Source organism: Poromitra crassiceps, assembly GCF_964638095.1.
Source record: "Poromitra crassiceps genome assembly, chromosome: 2".
Taxonomy (NCBI): domain Eukaryota; kingdom Metazoa; phylum Chordata; class Actinopteri; order Beryciformes; family Melamphaidae; genus Poromitra; species Poromitra crassiceps.
This window is the reverse complement of record NC_139624.1, coordinates 112,929,969-112,951,218: the sequence shown is the minus strand read 5'-3', so window position 1 is coordinate 112,951,218 and position 21,250 is coordinate 112,929,969. Positions and strand designations below refer to the sequence as shown.

The 21,250-nt window shown below is 43.0% G+C and overlaps 1 protein-coding gene across 1 annotated transcript in view; it reads left to right on the top strand.

Moving 5' to 3' along the window:
- The window catches only part of LOC310771404 (kinesin-like protein KIF20A), a gene marked incomplete at both ends in the record, with an annotated part of 35,232 nt that overhangs the window by 6,311 nt on the left and 7,671 nt on the right, over nucleotides 1-21,250 (top strand). The window contains 8 exons of the mRNA XM_083631909.1: nucleotides 894-1,078; nucleotides 2,828-2,921; nucleotides 4,088-4,264; nucleotides 4,785-4,896; nucleotides 4,979-5,041; nucleotides 5,131-5,277; nucleotides 9,154-9,319; nucleotides 10,456-10,635. Coding sequence (XP_083488035.1) covers nucleotides 894-1,078; nucleotides 2,828-2,921; nucleotides 4,088-4,264; nucleotides 4,785-4,896; nucleotides 4,979-5,041; nucleotides 5,131-5,277; nucleotides 9,154-9,319; nucleotides 10,456-10,635 — 1,124 coding nt within the window. The remainder of the gene's footprint in view (nucleotides 1-893; nucleotides 1,079-2,827; nucleotides 2,922-4,087; nucleotides 4,265-4,784; nucleotides 4,897-4,978; nucleotides 5,042-5,130; nucleotides 5,278-9,153; nucleotides 9,320-10,455; nucleotides 10,636-21,250) is intronic.

Genomic DNA, 21,250 nt, shown 5'->3' with positions numbered 1-21,250 from the left:
CCCCCTCCAGTCAGTTTGTCCTACCTGTACCTGTATGGTTTCTTCTGAGATGCATCTCTTGGATCTTCTAAAATTGGCACAATCTGTCTTCAGTCTGTTTCTCGATGGATGATGATGTTAGTTGGACTTAGGGATGGGGCCGATCCAATATCGGTATCGGGTGCCGATATGGCACTAATTCACGGATCGGATCGGAATTGGAATTTTTTTTTTTTTTTTTTTGCAATTTCAGCACACAGCTGGCCGTAATTTGTGTAATAATGTATAATAGTATCCTTCTTTGCCTTGTATATTTTCTTAATTTTGTCTGCTTTTTGCAAGGTATATTTAAAAAAAAAACTTTAATTGACCAAATCTTTGCCTATACTGTATATTCAAGAAAAATATTGGTATCGGCATAATATCGGTATCGGCAGATATCCAAATTCAGGTATCGGGATCGGAAGTGAAAAAAGTGGATCGGTGCATCCCTAGTTGGACTTCCTAGCATGTGAAATATTTTTAAAATTCAATTTATTTATTGCAATGTCAACATAGGAATTTGTCTTGGTTCGCTCTCATACAAAGACAAAGATAGTGCAGCCGCACACAATATACACAATAAACATCAAACACAGAAAATACATGTACATTCAGGCACAGTACCCAGCAGCATCATATCCAGCATAAAGTGCATACAGTTTTAAAGTGCTATAGGTAAAGCATAAATGATTCAGTGCAAATTCAGATGCCTTATGGCTTGGAGGTACAGTAGGTGCTATCCCTGAAACGAGATGTTTTTGCACTTGTATGCTCTTGTATCTCCTGCCTGATGGGAGGAGGTTAAAGAGGCGATGTGCCAGATCAGAGTGGTCTGCTATGATTTTATTTTATGATTTATTTATTATATTTAGGAACTCCGAAAGAGCGAGGGATATTGCCACACGCGCTGGATGCTACCTTCGAACACATCAGAGGCCACCTGTATGAGGGCATGGACCTGAAGCCCTACCTCAGGAACGACGCTCAATACCTGGGTCCTGACCAGGTCAAGCAGGAGAGGAGCGCCAAGGCGGCCATTTTCTCCTCCTTCAAAGAGGTGAGAACTTCACGTACAATTCTCCATGCTGTTCTCAATCATGTGCAACCGGCATCAGTGTAGTCCAGCGGTAGATTCCCTGCCTACCAACGCAAGGGTCGTAGGTTCGAGCCCCTGTGTTACCTCAGTCTTGGTCGGGCGTCCATACAGACACAATTGGCCATGTCTGCGGGTGGGAAGCCGGATTAAGGGTATTTGTCCTGGTCGCTGCACGAGTGCCTCCTGGCCGGTCAGGGAAGATCGACCTCCACAGATCGACAGAGGGGGTGGAGCAATGACCAGGCCAGCAGGGGGAATTGGCCAAGTACAATTGTGGAGGAAAAATGGGGGGGACTTGATCAAAGAAAAAAAAAACTTGAGTCTGTGAGTGTAGAGTGCTCATAGTAGACAGGCTATCTCTGTCCCCTGTAGGAGTGTCATCCTCTGAAAGTGTAGAGTAGTAGACATGCATTCTCTGTCCCTGTAGGGGTGTCATCCTCTGAGAGGGTATAGTACTCATAGTAAACATGCATTATTTGTCCCCTGTAGGAGTATCATCTTCTGAGAGTGTAGAGTACTCATAGTAGACATGCATTCTCTGTCCCCTGTAGGAGTGTCATCCTCTGAGAAGGTAGAGTACTCATAGTAGACATGCATTCTCTGTCCCTGTAGGGGTGTCATCCTCTGAGAGGGTATAGTACTCATAGTAAACATGCATTATTTGTCCCCTGTAGGAGTATCATCTTCTGAGAGTGTAGAGTACTCATAGTAGACATGCATTCTCTGTCCCCTGTAGGAGTGTCATCCTCTGAGAAGGTAGAGTACTCATAGTAGACATGCATTCTCTGTCCCCTGTAGGAGTGTCATCCTCTGAGAAGGTAGAGTACTCATAGTAGACATGCATTCTCTGTCCCCTGTAGGAGTGTCATCCTCTGAGAAGGTAGAGTACTCATAGTAGACATGCATTCTCTGCCCCCTGTAGGAGTGTCATCCTCTGAGAAGGTAGAGTACTCATAGTAGACATGCATTCTCTGTCCCCTGTAGGAGTGTCATCCTCTGAGAAGGTAGAGTACTCATAGTAGACATGCATTCTCTGCCCCCTGTAGGAGTGTCATCCTCTGAGAAGGTAGAGTACTCATAGTAGACATGCATTCTCTGTCCCCTGTAGGAGTGTCATCCTCTGAGAAGGTAGAGTACTCATAGTAGACATGCATTCTCTGTCCCCTGTAGGAGTGTCATCCTCTGAGAAGGTAGAGTACTCATAGTAGACATGCATTCTCTGCCCCCTGTAGGAGTGTCATCCTCTGAGAAGGTAGAGTACTCATAGTAGACATGCATTCTCTGCCCCCTGTAGGAGTGTCATCCTCTGAGAAGGTAGAGTACTCATAGTAGACATGCATTCTTTGTCCCCTGTAGGAGTGTCATCCTCTGAGAAGGTAGAATAACTCATAGTAGACATGTATTCTCTGTGTCATCCTCTGAGAGTGTAGAGCAGGGATCCCAACCTTTTTTGTGCCAAGGACCGGTAGATAGATGGAAAAAAAAGTTGCGGTCCAGTTGTCAAATTTAATTCAAGTTGACGTTTATTTATGTTTGTAGTTTGTAAAAAAAAATGTGTAAAAAAACAAACAAAACTTTTTTTTCTTTTTTGGGCCGGGCTCGCAGCCCGGTACCAAATGCCTTGCGGCCCGGTACCGGTCCACGGCCCGGTGGTTGGGAACCACTGGTGTAGAGTACTCATAGTAGACATGCATTCTCTGTCCCCTGTAGGAGTGTCACCCTCTGAGAGCCAGTGGGAGTTTGGACTCTTCGCCCTCCTCTGCCATTGGTCTCTCGTGCTCTGCTGTGTCCTGTGAGCAAACAGGTAGCCCACATCGTGCTGTGCTGTGTCCTGTGAGCAAACAGTAGCCCACATCGTGCTCTGCTGTGTCCTGTGAGCAAACAGGTAGCCCACATCGTGCTCTGCTGTGTCCTGTGAGCAAACAGGTAGCCCACATCGTGCTCTGTTGTGTCCTGTGAGCAAACAGGTAGCCCACATCGTGCTCTGTTGTGTCCTGTGAGCAAACGGGTAGCCCACATCGTGCTGTGCTGTGTCCTGTGAGCAAACATGTAGCCCACATCGTGCTGTGCTGTGTCCTGTGAGCAAACAGGTAGCCCACATCGTGCTCTGCTGTGTCCTGTGAGCAAACGGGTAGCCCACATCGGATACAATTTGGGATGCATCGGTTCTAATATCTTTGCATGGGTAAAGTCAGATTGATATTAGTAGAGGCCCTATGCTTTTAAAGAAACCGCAGAAATGAGATGCTTAGTGAGTTGCAGTACTAGAGAAACAAATATGTAAAGTAAAGTACTTTTTTAGTTGATTTGCTGTTTAAAGGAGAACTTCACAGAAAAACAATGCTGATTTATTTTGTACATGATCTCGGACGTATCTGAAAACTAAACCGTTCTGCAGGCATTCGTTTAGTTTGAGTTATTAAGAGTTTCGTTGATTTGAGTTAAAGTTGATGTCATTTGTTAATGAATGACAGGGGCTCAAACTAAATGACTGCAGAACTGTTTACAGTTTTTGGATATGTGTGAGATCATGTGCAAAATAAATCGGCATTGTTTTCGGTGAAGTTCTCCTTTCAAACTGTCTAACATATTGAATTGGGTAGCATCATTCTTTCGTATCGCATTGAATCGCATCATATCCTGCTGAATTACATTGTGTTGAATCAAATCGTGTCGAATTGCACTGCATCACAATAGAGGTGAATTGTATGGCATTGGTAGTTGCTTCATATGTTATGTATCTTTAATGTATTGGATCATTGGCAATGCATCGAGATGCGTATCGGATCAGCTTCCTTGATGGAGATACACATTCCTACGACAGTATCAGGAGTCAATCGTCACCACCCAAACCCTTCTACCTGTGGTTATTTCCATAGGAGTACTGTATCTGTATGTGGGTAGAATTTGTATGTATGATAACTGTTCTCTTCTCTTTTTTTTGTCTCTTTCTCTGTCCTCTCCGTCCAGTGGAGATGGCGTGCAGCCGAACAGAAGGGAGCAGCCTGTTTGCCTTGTGGGTGGCCTTCTTTGAAATCTACAACGAGTGTGTTTACGATCTGCTGCAGTCTCCCTTTTGCACCAAGTCAAAGAAACGTACTGCGCTTCGCGTTTGTGAAGATGCTGCTGGAAACACTTATGTTAGAGGTGTGAACACTAATCGCTGTAATAAAAGTGTTTGTCTACACACATATATATATATATATATATATATATATATATATATATATATATAAAATATGCTGTGATTTAGTTTTATTACTGCGGCGTTGGCATATGTTGTACTGTATAATTTGTGTGTCTTGTAAGCCCATGAGGGCTGGGCACTGTCAAGTGCATGACACATTTAATAAAAAAAAATCAATCAATCAAAAATATATATATGTATATATATATTACACACACATATATATATATATGTGTATATATATATATATATATATATATATATATATATATATATATATATATATATATATATTTTATATATGGTTTCTCAAATGGTAATTTTCACTTTTTCTCAAGTCATCTTTTTATGGGAGTAATTATACTGTACTTGAGTATAGATCTTCAGTTGATAATTGTCTTGGTGGCTCTACAACGCAGCAACTTTCTTTGTCAAACTTTAGATTTTTAAAAGATGAATCTTAATGTATTTAAATTTCAGATTTAAAGTGGATCAACATCCAAAACTTGGAGGAAGCCAGCAAACTTATACGATATGGAAACAAACATCGAAGTGCTGCATCCACTAAGTTGAACCAGTCCTCTAGCAGAAGGTAAATGGCATTGTGCAGTTGGTGTAGTAGCAGTTGTGATTTCTGGTCAGTGAAACTCATTTTAAACTTTCCATTGGCACAGCCACAGCATATTCACCATGAAGTTACTGAAGATTGATGGTACTTCAGTTCAAAGGATCTCAGAGTAAGTAGCTAGCTTGTAGTAGCAAAAACATCAAAATTCAGCTTTCTAAGTTGCCTTGCATGCCGTCACCATGGATTTGTCTTCCTCAGGTTTTCTCTATGTGATCTTGCCGGCTCAGAAAGATGTGGAAAAGCCAAGACTATTGGAGAGCGGCTGAAGGAGGCGGGGAACATAAACGGCTCCCTGCTCATTCTGGGGAAGTGCATCACTGCCCTCCGCAACAACCAGACAGACAGGTACAGCTGGTAATGCAACAACCAGACAGACAGGTACAGCTGGTAATGCAACAACCAGACAGACAGGTACAGCTGGTAATGCAACAACCAGACAGACAGGTACAGCTGGTAATGCAACAACCAGACAGACAGGTACAGCTGGTAATGCAACAACCAGACAGACAGGTACAGCTGGTAATGCAACAACCAGAGCGACGGGTACAGTTGGCAATGCAACAACCAGAGCGACAGGTACAGTTGGCAATGCAACAACCAGAGCGACAGGTAGAGCTGGCAATGCAACAACCAGAGCGACAGGCACAGCTGGCAATGCAACAACCAGAGCGACAGGTAGAGCTGGCAATGCAGCAACCAGTGACTGGTACAGCTGGCAATGCAACAACCAGAGCGACAGGTACAGCTGGCAATGCAACAACCAGAGCGGCAGGTACAGCTGGTAATGCAACAACCAGAGCGACAGGTACAGCTGGCAATGCAACAACCAGAGCGACAGGTACAGCTGGCAATGCAACAACCAGAGAGACAGGTACAGCTGGCAATGCAACAACCAGAGCGACAGGTACAGCTGGCAATGCAACAACCAGAGCGACAGGTATAGCTGGCAATGCAACAACTAGGGATGCACCGATCCACTTTTTTCACTTCCGATCCGATTCCGATACCTGAATTTGGATATCTGCCGATACCGATATTATGCCGATACCAATATTTTTCTTGAATATACAGTATAGGCAAAGATTTGGTCAATTAAAGTTTTTTTTTTAAATATACCTTGCAAAAAGCAGACAAAATTAAGAAAATATACAAGGCAAAGAAGGATACTATTATACATTATTACACAAATTACGGCCAGCTGTGTGCTGGAATTGCAAAAAAAAAAAAAATCAGATCCGTGAATTAGTGCCATATCGGCTACCGATATTGGATCGGATCGGCCCCATCCCTAGCAACAACCAGAGAGACAGGTACAGCTGGCAATGCAACAACCAGAGCGGCAGGTACAGCTGGCAATGCAGCAACCAGTGACGGGTACAGCTGGCAATGCAACAACCAGAGCGATAGGTACAGCTGGCAATGCAACAACCAGAGCGACAGGTACAGCTGGCAATGCAACAACCAGAGCGGCAGGTACAGCTGGTAATGCAACAACCAGAGCGGCAGGTACAGCTGGTAATGCAACAACCAGAGTGACAGGTACAGCTGGCAATGCAACAACCAGAGCGACAGGTACAGCTGGCAATGCAACAACCAGAGAGACAGGTACAGCTGGCAATGCAACAACCAGAGAGACAGGTACAGCTGGCAATGCAACAACCAGAGCGGCAGGTACAGCTGGTAATGCAACAACCAGAGCGGCAGGTACAGCTGGTAATGCATGTTTCCACCAGTGCTCTCGTTGAGTCGGACTCGTCCTGGACACATTTTCAGGACCCGTGACTCGACTTGGACTTGAGCACTGATGACTCAGACTTTGACTTGGACTCGAACATTCATGCATTCGGACTGGGAAGTCGGAGACGAGGACTCGGACTTGTAAATTGACGTTGATTGTTTTGGGGGATTTTTTGTTTTGGTAGTTTTTTGTAATGGGCCCTAATAATTTGGCATAAGCTATTGATAGATAGCTATATTAATATTGTGACATTAAATTTTGTGCAAGGGCAGGCAGGTGTGTTCCACCTACATATCGATTCACGCTCCTTTTCACTCTGGCCTCGGACTCAAACACTGGGGACTCAAGACTCGACTTGGACTCGAGATATAGTGACTTGGTTTCGACACAATCTTAGATCTGATATGGCGTGGTTCTTCTTACATGGGGGAGAAATTAGTGTCCTTATGGCAGAGTTCTGTACATACTGAAGTGGGTACTGTAGTGAGCAAGTGTTCTGAATCTGGTTGTTTTTTCCTGGTTTTAAAGCGGTCATTTTCTGAACTTACCAGATTGTTCTGGCTGTTCTATCATTTGCCTTTACCCACTTAGTCATAATATCCACATCACTGATGATTATTTATCAAAACTCTGTGCAAATATTTTGTGAAAGCACTGATGTATATATGTGTAAGCACTATGTATTTTGACATTGGACACAATCTTCATTTTGGCTCTGTACACCACCACAATGGACTTGAAATGAAACGATCAAGATGTGCTTTAACTGCAGACTTCCAGCTTTAATTGAGGGTATGTGCATCCAAATCAGGTGAACCATGTATAGGAATTAACATTTTTGTGAAAGCACCGATAGTCAGGGAAGGGAACCAACCTGTCTTTGCATTCTATTTTGATCAGTGTGCTTGTGAAAGAAGTACTTGCCTTTAGCCCGCTTTGTAGAAAATACCGAGATATACAGTTGGGTCTATATGTATTTGGACTAGAGCCTGCGTTAAGGCCCGAGTCTGAGGGGGCCCGATCCTAGGACCGGGCTAGTGCCAATTTTCACATCACTAGCTAGGGTCGGGGCCGGGCCTGCCTGTGTTTTGATTTTTAATGTTTGAACCGAAATATTGTGGTATTCAAAGCATTTTTAATGTAGTTTTTGTATAGTGTTGATTCGATAGGCTTAGAAATTGATCAAACACATAAGGTTTAGGGGGAGGGGCGGAGGTCTGGGCTCGGGCCTGAAAGTCTGACAAGCCGTAAGGCTCACACCAGGCTCGGGCCCAAACATGTAGGGGCTTGGCTAGGGCCTAGATTTGAGGCCCATGCAGGGCTCAATTTGGACATTGGACACAATCTTCATCATTTTGGCTCCGTACACCACCTGATTTGGATGTAAATACCCTCAGACTAAAGTTAGAAGTCTGCAGTTAACGCACATGTTGATTGTTTCATTTCAAGTCCATTGTGGTGGTGTACAGAGCCAAAATGAAGATTGTGTCCAATGTCCAAATATATATGGACCTATGGTGTATCGCCATTCAACCTAAAAATACAGAGATTATTTTTTTGTCCATATCCCCCAGCCCTAGTTTGGAATACCAAATTAAGGATGATTAACTTGCATCCCCTCTTGATCAAGTGTAGAATAGTTGAGAGCATTCTGTCTCTCTAAAAGACCCCACAAATCTATACTATACTGTCTCTCTCGGTCCTTCGCGTAACTCGAGAACCATTGGTCTGATCGACTTCAAACTTGGGGAGTGCGCTAAGGGGGACCTGACTGAGTGCAGTGCCCTGTTTTCGTGCAATTTGGCACAGCGCCACCTACTGGCAACACAAAAAGTGGTTTATCTTGAGAACCGTTCGTCCGATCGACTTCAAACTAAGGGGTTGCGCTTAAGGGGACCCAACGGAGTGCAGTGCTTATTTTCTTGCAAATTGGCAACACAAAAAGTTTATCTCAAAACATTCGTCCGATTGAATTCAAACTGGGGAGTGCGCTGCTCGGACCCCGATGGAGTGCGGTGCCACATTTCATTGCAATTTGGACTTACAATATGCATAGTCATAGTGTGCCACCTACTGGCAACACAAAAAGCGGTTTACTGTACCTCGAGAACCATTCATCCGATCGACTTCAAACTTGGTGGGTGCGTTGCTAGGAACCCAAAAAATGTCAGTCAACTTTGTGCAATTCAACCAATAAGATCACAGCTTTCACCTATCTTCAGGACTGTCCGTCCATTCGACTTCTGTCTGTCTTGTCTTTGTATCTCAAGAACGGTTTGTCGGATCGACTTCAAATTTAAGGGGGACCTGAGTGCAGTGTGGGGGGTAGCGCTCACGGGATGGTGAATGAGGGGAAAGGGCACTGTACTAGTCCTTAAAAAAGAGAGGGGGAGAGGCAAAACCATATCCAACAAGCGTTCAGTTTGTCTGAAGGTATTTTTGCATTGCTAAGCCCTCTACTTCTCTTTTTGTTTTTGGGACAGGACGAAGAACAGCTACATTCCGTTCAGAGAGAGCAAACTCACCAAGCTGTTCCAGGCAGTTTTCTGTGGGAAGGGAAGAGCTTCCATGATCGTCAATATTAACCAATGTGCCTCTACCTACGACGAGACCCTCCACGTTATGAAGTTCTCCGCCATCGCCAAACAGGTCAGTGTGAGAGGAACGGGCACACTCTGCTCAGTCACTAATCATGCCCTGAATTGCAACAGATCTCCACTGATCTGTGTTGTCTACACAGCAAGAGTAGTGTTGTCACATACCAGAAATTTGACTTTGATACCAATTCTATCTTTAATGTCTAAAAATTCAATATTTACTCCAGCACAGTGGCAAACAAGAACCATCAAGCGCTGTCACAGAACAACTGCCATACTCGGCAGTGAAGTAGTGAAGTAAGCTGTAGTAAAGCAATTGAGATGTTGGTCAGACACTCCATCACTATGCTGAAAAAATAGTTGGAAATGGCTGGAGTTGTGCTTTAAAGGAACAATCGGTAATGGACTCTTTCATAAACTCTTAGCCATCTGCAAACTTGCGTCCTCCATAACTCTCAGCCACAGCCTCTCTGAATCGTCCCATCCCTGTGAGCTATGAAACTGACCAATTATGAGCGGTCTTATGTGATGCTACAGATGCCATCTAGTCAGCAGATGTGAATTATATTCATTAGGATGCATTGCCAAGTAGTTACAGTTTAGAAATGTCAAAAAGTGATGTGTGTGTGTGTATATATATATATATATAGTTATGAAACTATTAGTGATGCTATATTGGCTAACCCAGAGGTCTAGCAGCTCAAGCTGTAGCTAACGCTAACCAACTTACTTACAACACTTTGTGAGCATATTGATGTACCAATATTTAATGTGCAGCAAAGCTGGGAGCCTAAGCTACCTCCAGCTGTTGAAATGCGGCAATAGTCTTCAGTCGGGTTTTGGAGCCTGTTCTAAAGCCAAGGGTTTCCAGCCTTTGTTGCAGAGGTCTTTCAAAGCCCGCCCTGTACTTTCTTCCATCATTCTGTAAGGTAGAACTTGGTAGTTCAGGGGGCGGAGCTTGGGCGAATAGTGAAATGTCTGGGGGGTTGTGAAGAAGAGTATGGGCGGACTGCTTTTTTAGCAACTTTTGAGATCTCAGCAGCCATTGAGTTAACGGTGGACTGAGTGGCATCAATCAATAACACTCGTGAATCCCAGCTGATATATTAGGCTCATTTTGTGCGACGAGCCAGTGAAATATTACCAATTGCTACTTTAAATGATCATCCCAATGAATGTTGTCTGTAGGTTGTCACTGTGATTCCAGCCAAGTCTCTGGAGTCTCTGGCTCCTCGTCTGGTCGGTCACGACGGCAAGCCTCTGGTTCGGGACGGGGTGATTGACAGCCAGGCCCTGGAGAGCTACCTGTCTGAAGAAGAACTGCTGGATGAAGAGGACGAGGCAGACGTGTCCATCCTGCCACAGAAGGTACCAGTGCGCTCCTCTGTGGCCTTCATCACAAAGATAACTGATCTGTATTTGAGCATGATATGACCAATGATGGAACCATCGCTCTATATCACTGGTTCCCAACCATGGGGTCGCGACCCCAAGTGGCGTCGCCTAGAATTCAGATTGGGTCGCCTGAAATTGTTATGCCTCCGCCAGTGATCGCCAGGCCGGAGGCATTATGGATTCGGGTTGTCCGTACATACGGCCGATGTTCGTTAACGCGATATCTGAGGGAACGCCTTGATGGAATTTCATCAAATTTGCCTCAAACGTCGACTTGGACTCAAGGATGAACTGATTAGATTTTGGTGGTCAAAGTTCAAGGTCACTGTGACCTCACGAACGCCATTCCCAAGTTCGTTAACGCGATATCTTGGGAACGCCTTGATGGAATTTCTTCCAATTTTGCTCAAACTTCGACTTGGACAATTAACTGATTGTGGTGGTCAAAGATCAAGGTCACTGTGCCCTCACGAACGTCATTCCCAAGTTCGTTACCGCAATATCTCAGGAACGCCTTGATGGAATTTTTTCGAATTTGCCTCAACATCCACTTGGACCCAAGGATGAACTGATTAGATTTTGGTGGTCAAAGTTCAAGGTTACTGTGACCACACGACCGCTCCTTTCATGCTCGTTAACCCGATGAGGGAATTTCATAAAATTTGCCTAAAAAGTCCACTTGGACTCAAGGATGAACCATTAGATTTTGGTGTTAAAGGTCAAAGTTCAAGGTCACTGTGACCTCACAAACCCAATTTCCAAGCTCTTTAATGCGATATCTTGGGAACGCCTTGACGGAACTTCCAATTTGGCTCAAATGTCGACTTGGACTCAAGAATGAACTGATTACATTTTGGTGGTCAAAGGTCAAGGTCACTGTGACCTCACGAACACCATTTTTGAGCTTGTTAACGTGATATCTCAGGAATTCCTTGATGGAATTTCATCTAATTTGCTTCAAACGTCCACTTGGACTCAAGGATGAACTGATTACATTTTGGTGGTCAAAGGTCAAGGTCACTGTCACTTTTCCGGGGACATGCCCCCCCGGGAGAAAATGTTGTACATTTTAAAGTAAAAATGTATCAGAATCAGAATCACTTTTATTGCCACAGTATGCAAGTTACATATGAGGAATTTGTCTTAGTGTCTGTATGCAGTAGGGATGCAATTTAAGCAATTTAAATACTCGAGTACTCTCCTTCTATTATGATTTGATTGATTGATTGATTTTTATTAAATGTGTCATGCACTTGACAGTGCCCAGCCCTCATGGGCTTACAAGACACACAAATTATACATTATACAGTACAACATACGCCAACGCCGCAGTAATAAAACTTAATCACAGCATAACAACATACACCACAGCAGCAAAACAAAATCATTACATCATTTTCTGAACAGAACATTTTGCCTTAGCTCCCATGCCTGGGAAAGAAAGTTTCCAATAAAGAAAGTGCCTTTCTTAAAACACAACTCAAGTTTTTCATAATCGTCCATCTCAAAAAAGTCATCATAAATAGAGGACATTTTACTGAACAGTATCTCCCTTACCTCATCATAGACAGTACAATAGAATAGAAAATGAATCATTTTCAATTTCACCCAGGTCACAGAGCGAACAAAGTCTGTCTTCTTCAGGGGTAGCATTAAACCTACCAGTCTCCAGTGCCAAGGGCAACGTTCCAGATCGTAACTGTGCACACGAGGACCTTTTTCTCCTGTCCAGATCGAACTTGACATAAGGCTCTACAGAAAAACTATCTTTTATAAGACGGTAGGTTCTTAACACTTTGAGTGCCACGGCCCTTGGGCAAAAGGTGCTGTACTGTGCCACATAGGCCGCAATGCATTTTAATATAGCCATATCATTTTTTGTGTTCCTCTTATATGGACAACCAATAGCCTCAATGAAACTTTGAACCCTTCTGTTTCATTTAAAAAAAAACTGTGTTTATAAACCGTTCCATTTTGGAAATACACCCCTCTGAAAAAGAGTGTTTTCGACCGAAAAGAGCATGCTGAAATTAGTTTCTGAGATAATCACATCTTTATGTTAGAAAGGCGACAGAATGAATTCTGCTTTGAGTTCGAGCCTGCTGCTGCCTGGGTGTGTGTGTACTGTCAATGGTTGTATGCTGTTAGTGCCCTGCGTGCCCCACCCCCCTCCTCCCCCTCCTCCGTGGTGGGAGGAGTCGAGTGTCTCTGCTGCGGTTTGCTCTGTTTGATCTGCACTGAAAAGTCCGCTGCCTGCATCCCCCGCTTTTTTACAGCGTGTCCTCGGCTCCCAGCTGAGAATAATGTAACTTTTAAGAAAGACGCTGGTGTCGCCGTGTCGGCAACTAAATCATATGGATGGACTATCGCAGCGGACACGGATGGGGCTCAATTGTGGCAGCAGATGACTGCTGTTCACAGGCACAGCTAAGTAACGTTATGCTTCAAGCATATCAATGGCGATTTCCGTTTCCTCATGACTTCTTCTCTCTTTTCTCCTGGCCTTTGTCTAATTGGGAGGGCACTGTCGCCACCTAAGGGTTCTGTAAAATAGGTTAGACACATTCAATAGCTCCCATATTGTAAGAGGCGATGTAAGAGGCTTAGATCGACATCCCCCCGTCAAAATATGAATTTGGAGTTATTGACGCCATTTGGCGTCGCTGGCAGCCTACGGTAAATTTCTCTTGACGCCATATGGCGTCGCTGGCACTCAATGTGTTAACTTAGGCTTAGACCATAAGTCAACGGACCATTTATCTTTATAAAAGAAACATATTACTCATGGTCTCCCGGATGTCACAAACTAATCTATTATGGAAAATAAATGATAAATCATTCGCATAGAATAAAGACATAAGTTCAGTTGTCCAGGGATGTCTATGGGCAATGTCCCAGTTAAATATCTGTTTGGTCAGTCTCTGATCAGACATCCTCACAAGTGTGTTCCATAATCGCAGCATTTGACCGTGATGTCTGATGTTTGGAGATTCCCATCCCATATCCCCACTGATGGCCAGAACTGATGTGCATTTATGAACTCCTAAAAAATAACGGATAGCTCTATAATGCACAGTATTACAGCTTAGGTGTTCCCGGGAACCCCAAACACCAGAAGCATAATCCGACACAGGACAAACACATGAATTATACAGTTGCGTGTAAGTATGAAAACCAAGATTACCACAATATTGAACCTTGTTCAATACAGATCCCAGGGCTCTGCCCGCTGATTGAGCTAAGACATTAACTCCCTCCTTAAATGTCATATGCTCATCCAGTGTCAAGCCCAGATATTTATACTGATCTGTATATGCTAATACTATTGATCCAAAATTAAAAACAAAAGAACTCCTAGGCCTTGGTGCAGGTCTAAAGTGCACAATTTGTGTTTTGTCTTGATTCACCCTCAGCCTCCATTTCCAGCACCATTCAACAACAATGGACAACATGGACTGTAAATCATTTTCATGCTCAGCAAGTAAGACAATGTCGTCCGCGTACAGTAATATGCCCACGGTCTGGTCATCCACCTTGATTCCCTTACCTGATGTTTTAATTTGAAGAGCTAAATCGTTAACAAAAATAGAAAATAAAGTTGGAGACATAACATCTCCTTGCTTCACCCCAAATTGTTGAGGGAACCATCCAGTAGAGTATGAACGAGTACTTGAGTGCGGGGGGGGGGGGTCCTGTGTGATTACTATGGTAATGACGGAGCAGGGGTAATCTGCTGTGTGTGGGGCTGTTCACACATAACGTTTGCATTTTTGCATGGAGAAAGCGTTACCTGGAGCATGTGAGGAGAGGGACTGACTGACTGTGATATTAGGTGAGGTGACGCTAAGCTAACGTCTAAAGCCTACCTCAGACAGCATCTCCGATGGTTGGATGGATGGCATTAGCGCTTCGGAGCAGACAATATTGTTGTGAAACAAGCGAAGGCTCAATTCTCAATGTCCATTGTCCAGTATCATCCATTTTACTTTATGATCACTGTTACACTAACGTAAATCCATGGATTACAAGGTCCGGTGTTCTGCCAAAAAGTGAAAACTGACCACTGATCAGTTACAGCTGCAGCTAAATAGTGATCACCATGAAATGATTGTCTCCCAAAAAGCGATTATTTCTCCACATTTCTTGTGACTAACGTTATGACAGTGTAGTCAGTAAACTACTGCAAAGTTTTGAATGAGTTTTATCAGGCGTGCGCTATGAAGAAGCATGCATCTGTCTCCTTCGGGAGCATATCATTTGCATATCATTTGTGCCTGAAACAAATTTCCCCTCGGGGACAATAAAGTTCATCTCATCTCATCTTCAGCCACCATTTTCGGGATGAGCTGGAAAACTTCCGGTTAAAACTTTCAAAATAATGTTACTTAAACAAAAGTAAATAGCTTATTTATGCACGTTGGAGGAGAAAAGGGTATTTCAACGAACGAAGCAGCAAACCTTGTATCAAAATACTCGTGATGTTATATGGTGTGAAACTATGGCTGTAACGCATTACTCAAAATAAATAAGGTTACAACTTACGTTACAATAAGCCTTTTATTTTTAAATCAACAAAGCAGATGACGTACTTGTACATTCTGGCTGACTTGACGCCCGTGCAGTTCATGCTGCCAGAACAGTGGAAACGTTACTAGAGTAGGCTACTGACATTATGAACGAGTACTCGCGCCCATCCCTAGTATGCAGCGTAGCGGTCACATCAATATACAGATAAGTAGGAAGATAACTAAAAACAATCACAAAGTTGCAATCAAATCGAGTAAATAAATACAATATTTTCATGAGTGGTGAAGTGTTCTGTGGATCATAAATATTAATTTACGTTGAATTTACATGAGATTTACAGATTGAGTTAAATAGACGTTAAATAGGAGTGGATTTACATTAATTTACAGTCAGAGTTAAATAGAGTTTACATTGAATGTACATGAAATTTACAGGCTAAGTTAAATAGGCATTAAATGGGCAGGGAATTTACATGAATTTAGAGTTCCAGTTAAACAGGCATTAAATTAGATATGAGTTCCAGTTTTATGGGGGGGGGGGGGGGGGTTCAGTTGAGTTTTGGAGGAGGTAGTGAGTTTGTGTGTGTGTGTGTGTGTGGGGGGGGGGGGGGTTGTTGGTGAGGTCCTTGGCGGAAGGGGTTTCCGGGCCTTGTTGGTGAGGCTGATGGCGGTTGGGAAGAAGCTGGTCTTGTGGCGGGTGGTTCTGGTCTTGGCAGACCTCAGTCTCTTGCCGTGGGGGAGTGTCTTAACACATTCACTGCCAGCCGTTTTTTCAATACTGTAGTTAGCTTCTGCCAAGGTTTTTTTTTGAGGATTCTGGCTCATCTTTCAAGAGCCGAGGATTCTTTTCTGTTAGGATTTTGTGAACACAAAATATCTCAAAAGAACTAATAGAATGTGTGCTTTCTCTGTCTAAAAGAGTTAGTTTGTAGAGTTAGTAGTTATGTAAGCATTAGCAGTTGAATACAGCATGGTTTCAGCGTCTGAAAATTTAAGCTGAGATGAACGGCTTTTTGTGAAATTCGATAGAACAGTCACTTTAACCATTCATTTTTGGCATCAGTAAGACGTCAGACATCTAAACAATAGTTTTGAACAGTAATTTCCTCCATAACAGCAGGAAACCCCCCTCTCCTTCAAACTCCTCCCTCCGTGGGCATTCTCCTCCGCCCTCCTTGGCTCTGCAGCGGGTCTGTCACAAGCGAGTTGCTGCTGCCTGGCTGCTGCCTGGCTGCCCCTCGTCGGGGCGAGTCTGGATGGGGCTCGCTCGTTTCTTGGGGTTTCGGTTGAGAGCTCTGATGAAGCTCTTGCGATTCTGGGCTTATTTATGCTGCGTGTTTCAAAGTGTGCACCCAGTCTATTCTTGGAACCCCCCACCGTTGTGCGCCACCGCTGTGCGTCAGCGCGAAAGCGTTTTCGCCAATCCATTTTACAGTATGTATTGGAAATCTTTAACGAGCAGCGAGGACCGGGAGCGCTGACTGTGATCTGTCACCCTACTGCTACTGGCAGTGAGAAAACACTGTCGACGTGCTTTGTAACTATAACGTTAAATGCCGACCGGGTACAGCCATCGGCTCCTCGCAGCAGTAACGTTATGAACATGTAACTGAAGTTGGCCGCAGTGTAGCTTAATTCTGAATGTTGCCAAACTTAATTCATACTGACGTTTTATTTGGTTGCCAACTCGCGCACGGCATCGCGTGTGTCGCCTGTGCAGGCACGTCAGAGTTTCTGAAATGTGCCGTTCCAAAGTGATTACATGGAGCGCTCAGCGGGGAGCGTCACCAACAATTTCACTCTGGAGGGTGGTTTTAAAATGTGTCGTTTCCTAAGCGCGAATTCGCCGTCGCCGTCTAAAAGAGAGGCACTAACAATAAAATAATTCCCAGTTTCCATAGCAAACCGTCCTCGTGCAAAGTGCCTCTTAATCTACTTTGGCTTGCTGGTGGTCGCTGTTGACAGTCTGAGGCTCTCAAGGAGAAATAGAACACTTCCTTATTTCCTGGGTGATCAATTTTCCAGGAGTGTAGATGAGTAACTTCCTCTAGACCTAACCATATTTTCAAAATAAAGGTTGTATGTTGCATGCATTTCTGATCACCAATACCATTATTATTATTAGGGGTCCAAGCACGAAGTGCGTGGATCCCTATTGTATCTGTTCCGTTTATTATTATTATTCCGCGCTAAAACAGTATGCACGTCAAAAACCGTAAGGGCTACAGTAGCCAGACCTTGCACATAGGTTGGAAATGTGCCCCACTACTCAGAGACAAAAAATGAGCCATATTGCCAGATGGTGGCGCTATAACAGCCGACTGCACATATTGGCCCATAACTGCTGAACCGTGAGGCGTAGAATCAAAATTCCACATCTGCTGGATTCCCTGGATCAATACGCATCTATCCATATAGACCACGCCCATTTAAGTCTGCTAGATTTTCCGCCATCTTGGACTTTCTCAAAAAAAAAAAAAACGAACTCGTCCTAGGCCATTTGCCCGAATAAGCCCAAACTTTTTGTGTGTCATCTCTGGACTTCCCTGATCTAAAATTGTATAAAGAATTTGGATACGTGCAACCGTCTTGAAATGATAAATGTTTAAACTTTTGATAAACAAACTCGTCCTAGGCCATTTGCCCGAATGAGCCCAAACTTTTTCTGTGTCATCTCTGGACTTCCCTGATCTAAAGACTTACAAAGAATTTGGATACGTGAAACCGTCTTGAAATGATAAATGTTTAAACTTTGACACTATGTCATCACCGATGACAGTCTTGTGACATCACTGATGATGTCATCTATGATGTCATCTATGATGTCATCCTTCCTCTATATAACATCGCGCACACACACACACACACACACAGACACACACACACACATGCACACACACACACACACACACACACACACACACACACACACACACACATATACACCTATACACACACACACACACGCCACACACACACACACACACACACACACACACACACATATACACATACACACATACACACACACACATATACTCACACATATACACACACATATATACACACACACATATACACACTTACACACATATACACTAACACTACTATTACTATTGCACATACCAACTCTGACTAAATGTGCAATTCAGTGTCTATATTATCTGACATACACCCCCCAAGTCACCGGAAGTCTATCCATATAGACCACGCCCATTTAAGTCTGCTAGATTTTCCGCCATCTTGGACTTTCTCAAAAAAAAAAAAAACGAAACACACACACGCCACACACACACACACACACACACACACACACACACACACACACACATATACTCACACATATACACAAACATATATACACACACACATATACACACTTACACACATATACACTAACACTACTATTACTACTGCTACTACTGCTTGAACCCGGTCAGGTCACCAAATCTCAACCAAACTTTGTGCACTTGTGCACATACCAACTCTGACTAAATGTGCAATTCAGTGTCTATATTATCTGACATACACCCCCCAAGTCACCGGAAGCTTGGACCCCGCATCGCCGCTTGCGGCTATATTTATTATTATTATTATTATTATTATTATTATTATTATTATTTTATGGCTTTAAAGCATGAATGAGAGATGAATAGAGGGCCAGCTATTATTCGTATTGCCCTCTATCTTCCAGGTTGGGCTGAGACTATCTCAGGGTGGGCTCAGCCCACCCAAAAACGGTCTAAAACCGCCCCTGAATGCAGTCCATTTACCATATAAACAGAAGTGCGCACACAGTATCTGTAGTATCTGGATTGGTGCTGACCCAGCTCCCATGTATTCATACTCGGATCAGCAAATGAAGCAGTGATGAAGCAACATCATTTTTACATAAATTATGTAAAATGATGTAACGCTTTATATTAAGGTTTTATTAATAAGCGTTCATTAATAGGTAATAAGGCTCTTATAAGGTTCTTATTAACACTATTATTATGTTAATACTGTGTTAATAATCGCATTATAAACGTATTTATTGGTAGCTTATGACATTTATAAGCACTTTATAACGACCTTTACTAGCTGGTTTTGTTACTTCATTAAGCTGAATAGTTTGTTATTACCTTATTAGCAGTTAACTATGCACTTATTAACAGTTAACTATGCTTTTTGCAGGTACCGGATCTAAAGCGAGAACAGTGCCTTACTAATGTTAATAAATCCTTTATTATGCACTTATTATGCTTTTTGTAGGTACCGGATCTAAAGCGAGAACAGTGCCTTATTAATGTTAATAAATCCTTTATTATGCACCTATTATGTTGCCTCAATGGAGGCAGATGTCTGAATGCCCAAACGGCCAGGGGAATGATTCTGAGAGATGTGTGTTTCACTCAGGGTTTTGTGTCTCTAAAGCCACTTCTTAACATGCAGTGCAATCCGTATTATAACCTGCTCCTAGCCGGTTGGCCTGCATGTTAAACAACAATTAGCCAGCCTACGCGCACTCCCGCGAGTCCGTATCTTATCTACCTCGACCGCCGGTATAAGATCCGCTTCCACGCAATCGCAGCTCATGTTAAACAGTGGTAGGTCATCATTCGCAGATCCGTCTGAGTGGGCAGGTGTGGCTCTTCGTGACTCACTTCACGTTCACTAGTTTATTAATTAATGAATCGTTCGGGCAATCGCTTATATCAACGAGCAAACTATGTGGGATTCGTTATTTCGAATCCCACATAGGTTACGCCAAACCCCACATAGGTTACGCTAAAACCACCTCCGCAAAGCGTCCTACCTGTAGTTGGCCAGTCGGCAGGAAAGTATCGCGGGACTTTACGAGACTTGGTGACCGAGATCACGTTTGAGGCAATTTGATCCCTGGGAGACTCCAGGAAATGGCCTGGGGCGAAATATCACTCTGGTGGATGTTGAGGGATCACATTACGACGATATGTGGTGAAAACGGGAATAAAAATAGCTATTTAGATGCAGGAAAGACAGGCTCACACTTGGCCCCAAATCAGCTCCATTTTACAACTGACTTGGACGCTATTGATCTCAAAACAACGCTAGGACGGCCAGAAACGCCGCGGAGATCGCTGGGTGAGTGGCTAAATCATAATTATTGCCAGGAGATGGGTCCAGGTTAAAAAAAAACGAAATTCTCCTTTAAGAGGGTCAGAATTGCATGATGGGACACAAATGCAAATTAAGCCTACCAGAGCCTTCTAAACAGCCAATAAGAGGTTTTTATTGAATAACTCTGGAACCGACACTCGGATCTTTCTGAAATTTTCATCGCTTATCCAGGAAGTGAGCATTGGCTTTCGAACGAAACCGTCCATGATATTATGCTTTTTGGAGGTACCCGGATCTAAAGCGAGAACAGTGCCTTATTAAAAACTGAGGTAGGTTTATTTTTATATAAAATAAAAACAAAACAGTGTCTCTTGATATGTAGCCTTTACAATCTATCATTGACAACAGCGCAATTGTATCAAAATGGCTGTTAACTGTTAATACGTGCATAGTTAACTGCTAATAAGGTAATAACAAACTATTAAGCTTAATGAAGTAACAAAACCAGCTAGTAAAGGTGGTTATAAAGTGCTTATAAATGTCTTATAAGCTACCAATAAATATGTTTATAATGCGATTATTAACACTTATATAGTATTAACATAATAGTGTTAATAAGCACCTTATAAGAGCCTTATTACCTATTAATGCTTATTAATAGAACCTTAATATAAAGCGTTACCAATTATGTTTTACATCATTTATGAGACGACGCTTCCCTGCCATTAACGTGATATCACATCAATCCGTGTTTTCACAGTCATGTGATAGATTTCTCTTACTCACCTGGAGGCCAGCTCTATTACCAACTCCTCCGTGCCAGCCATGTTATTTACTAAGCTAGAGAAGCATGGGACTTAATTTTTTTTTAAGTTTTGTTATGAAAAGCAGAATTCTAAAACAGGTTAGGAGCGTTTTGAGTATACCAGATGTTTCACACACCAATTTGTTTTAATCACTCTTTTGTTTTTGTTTTAATC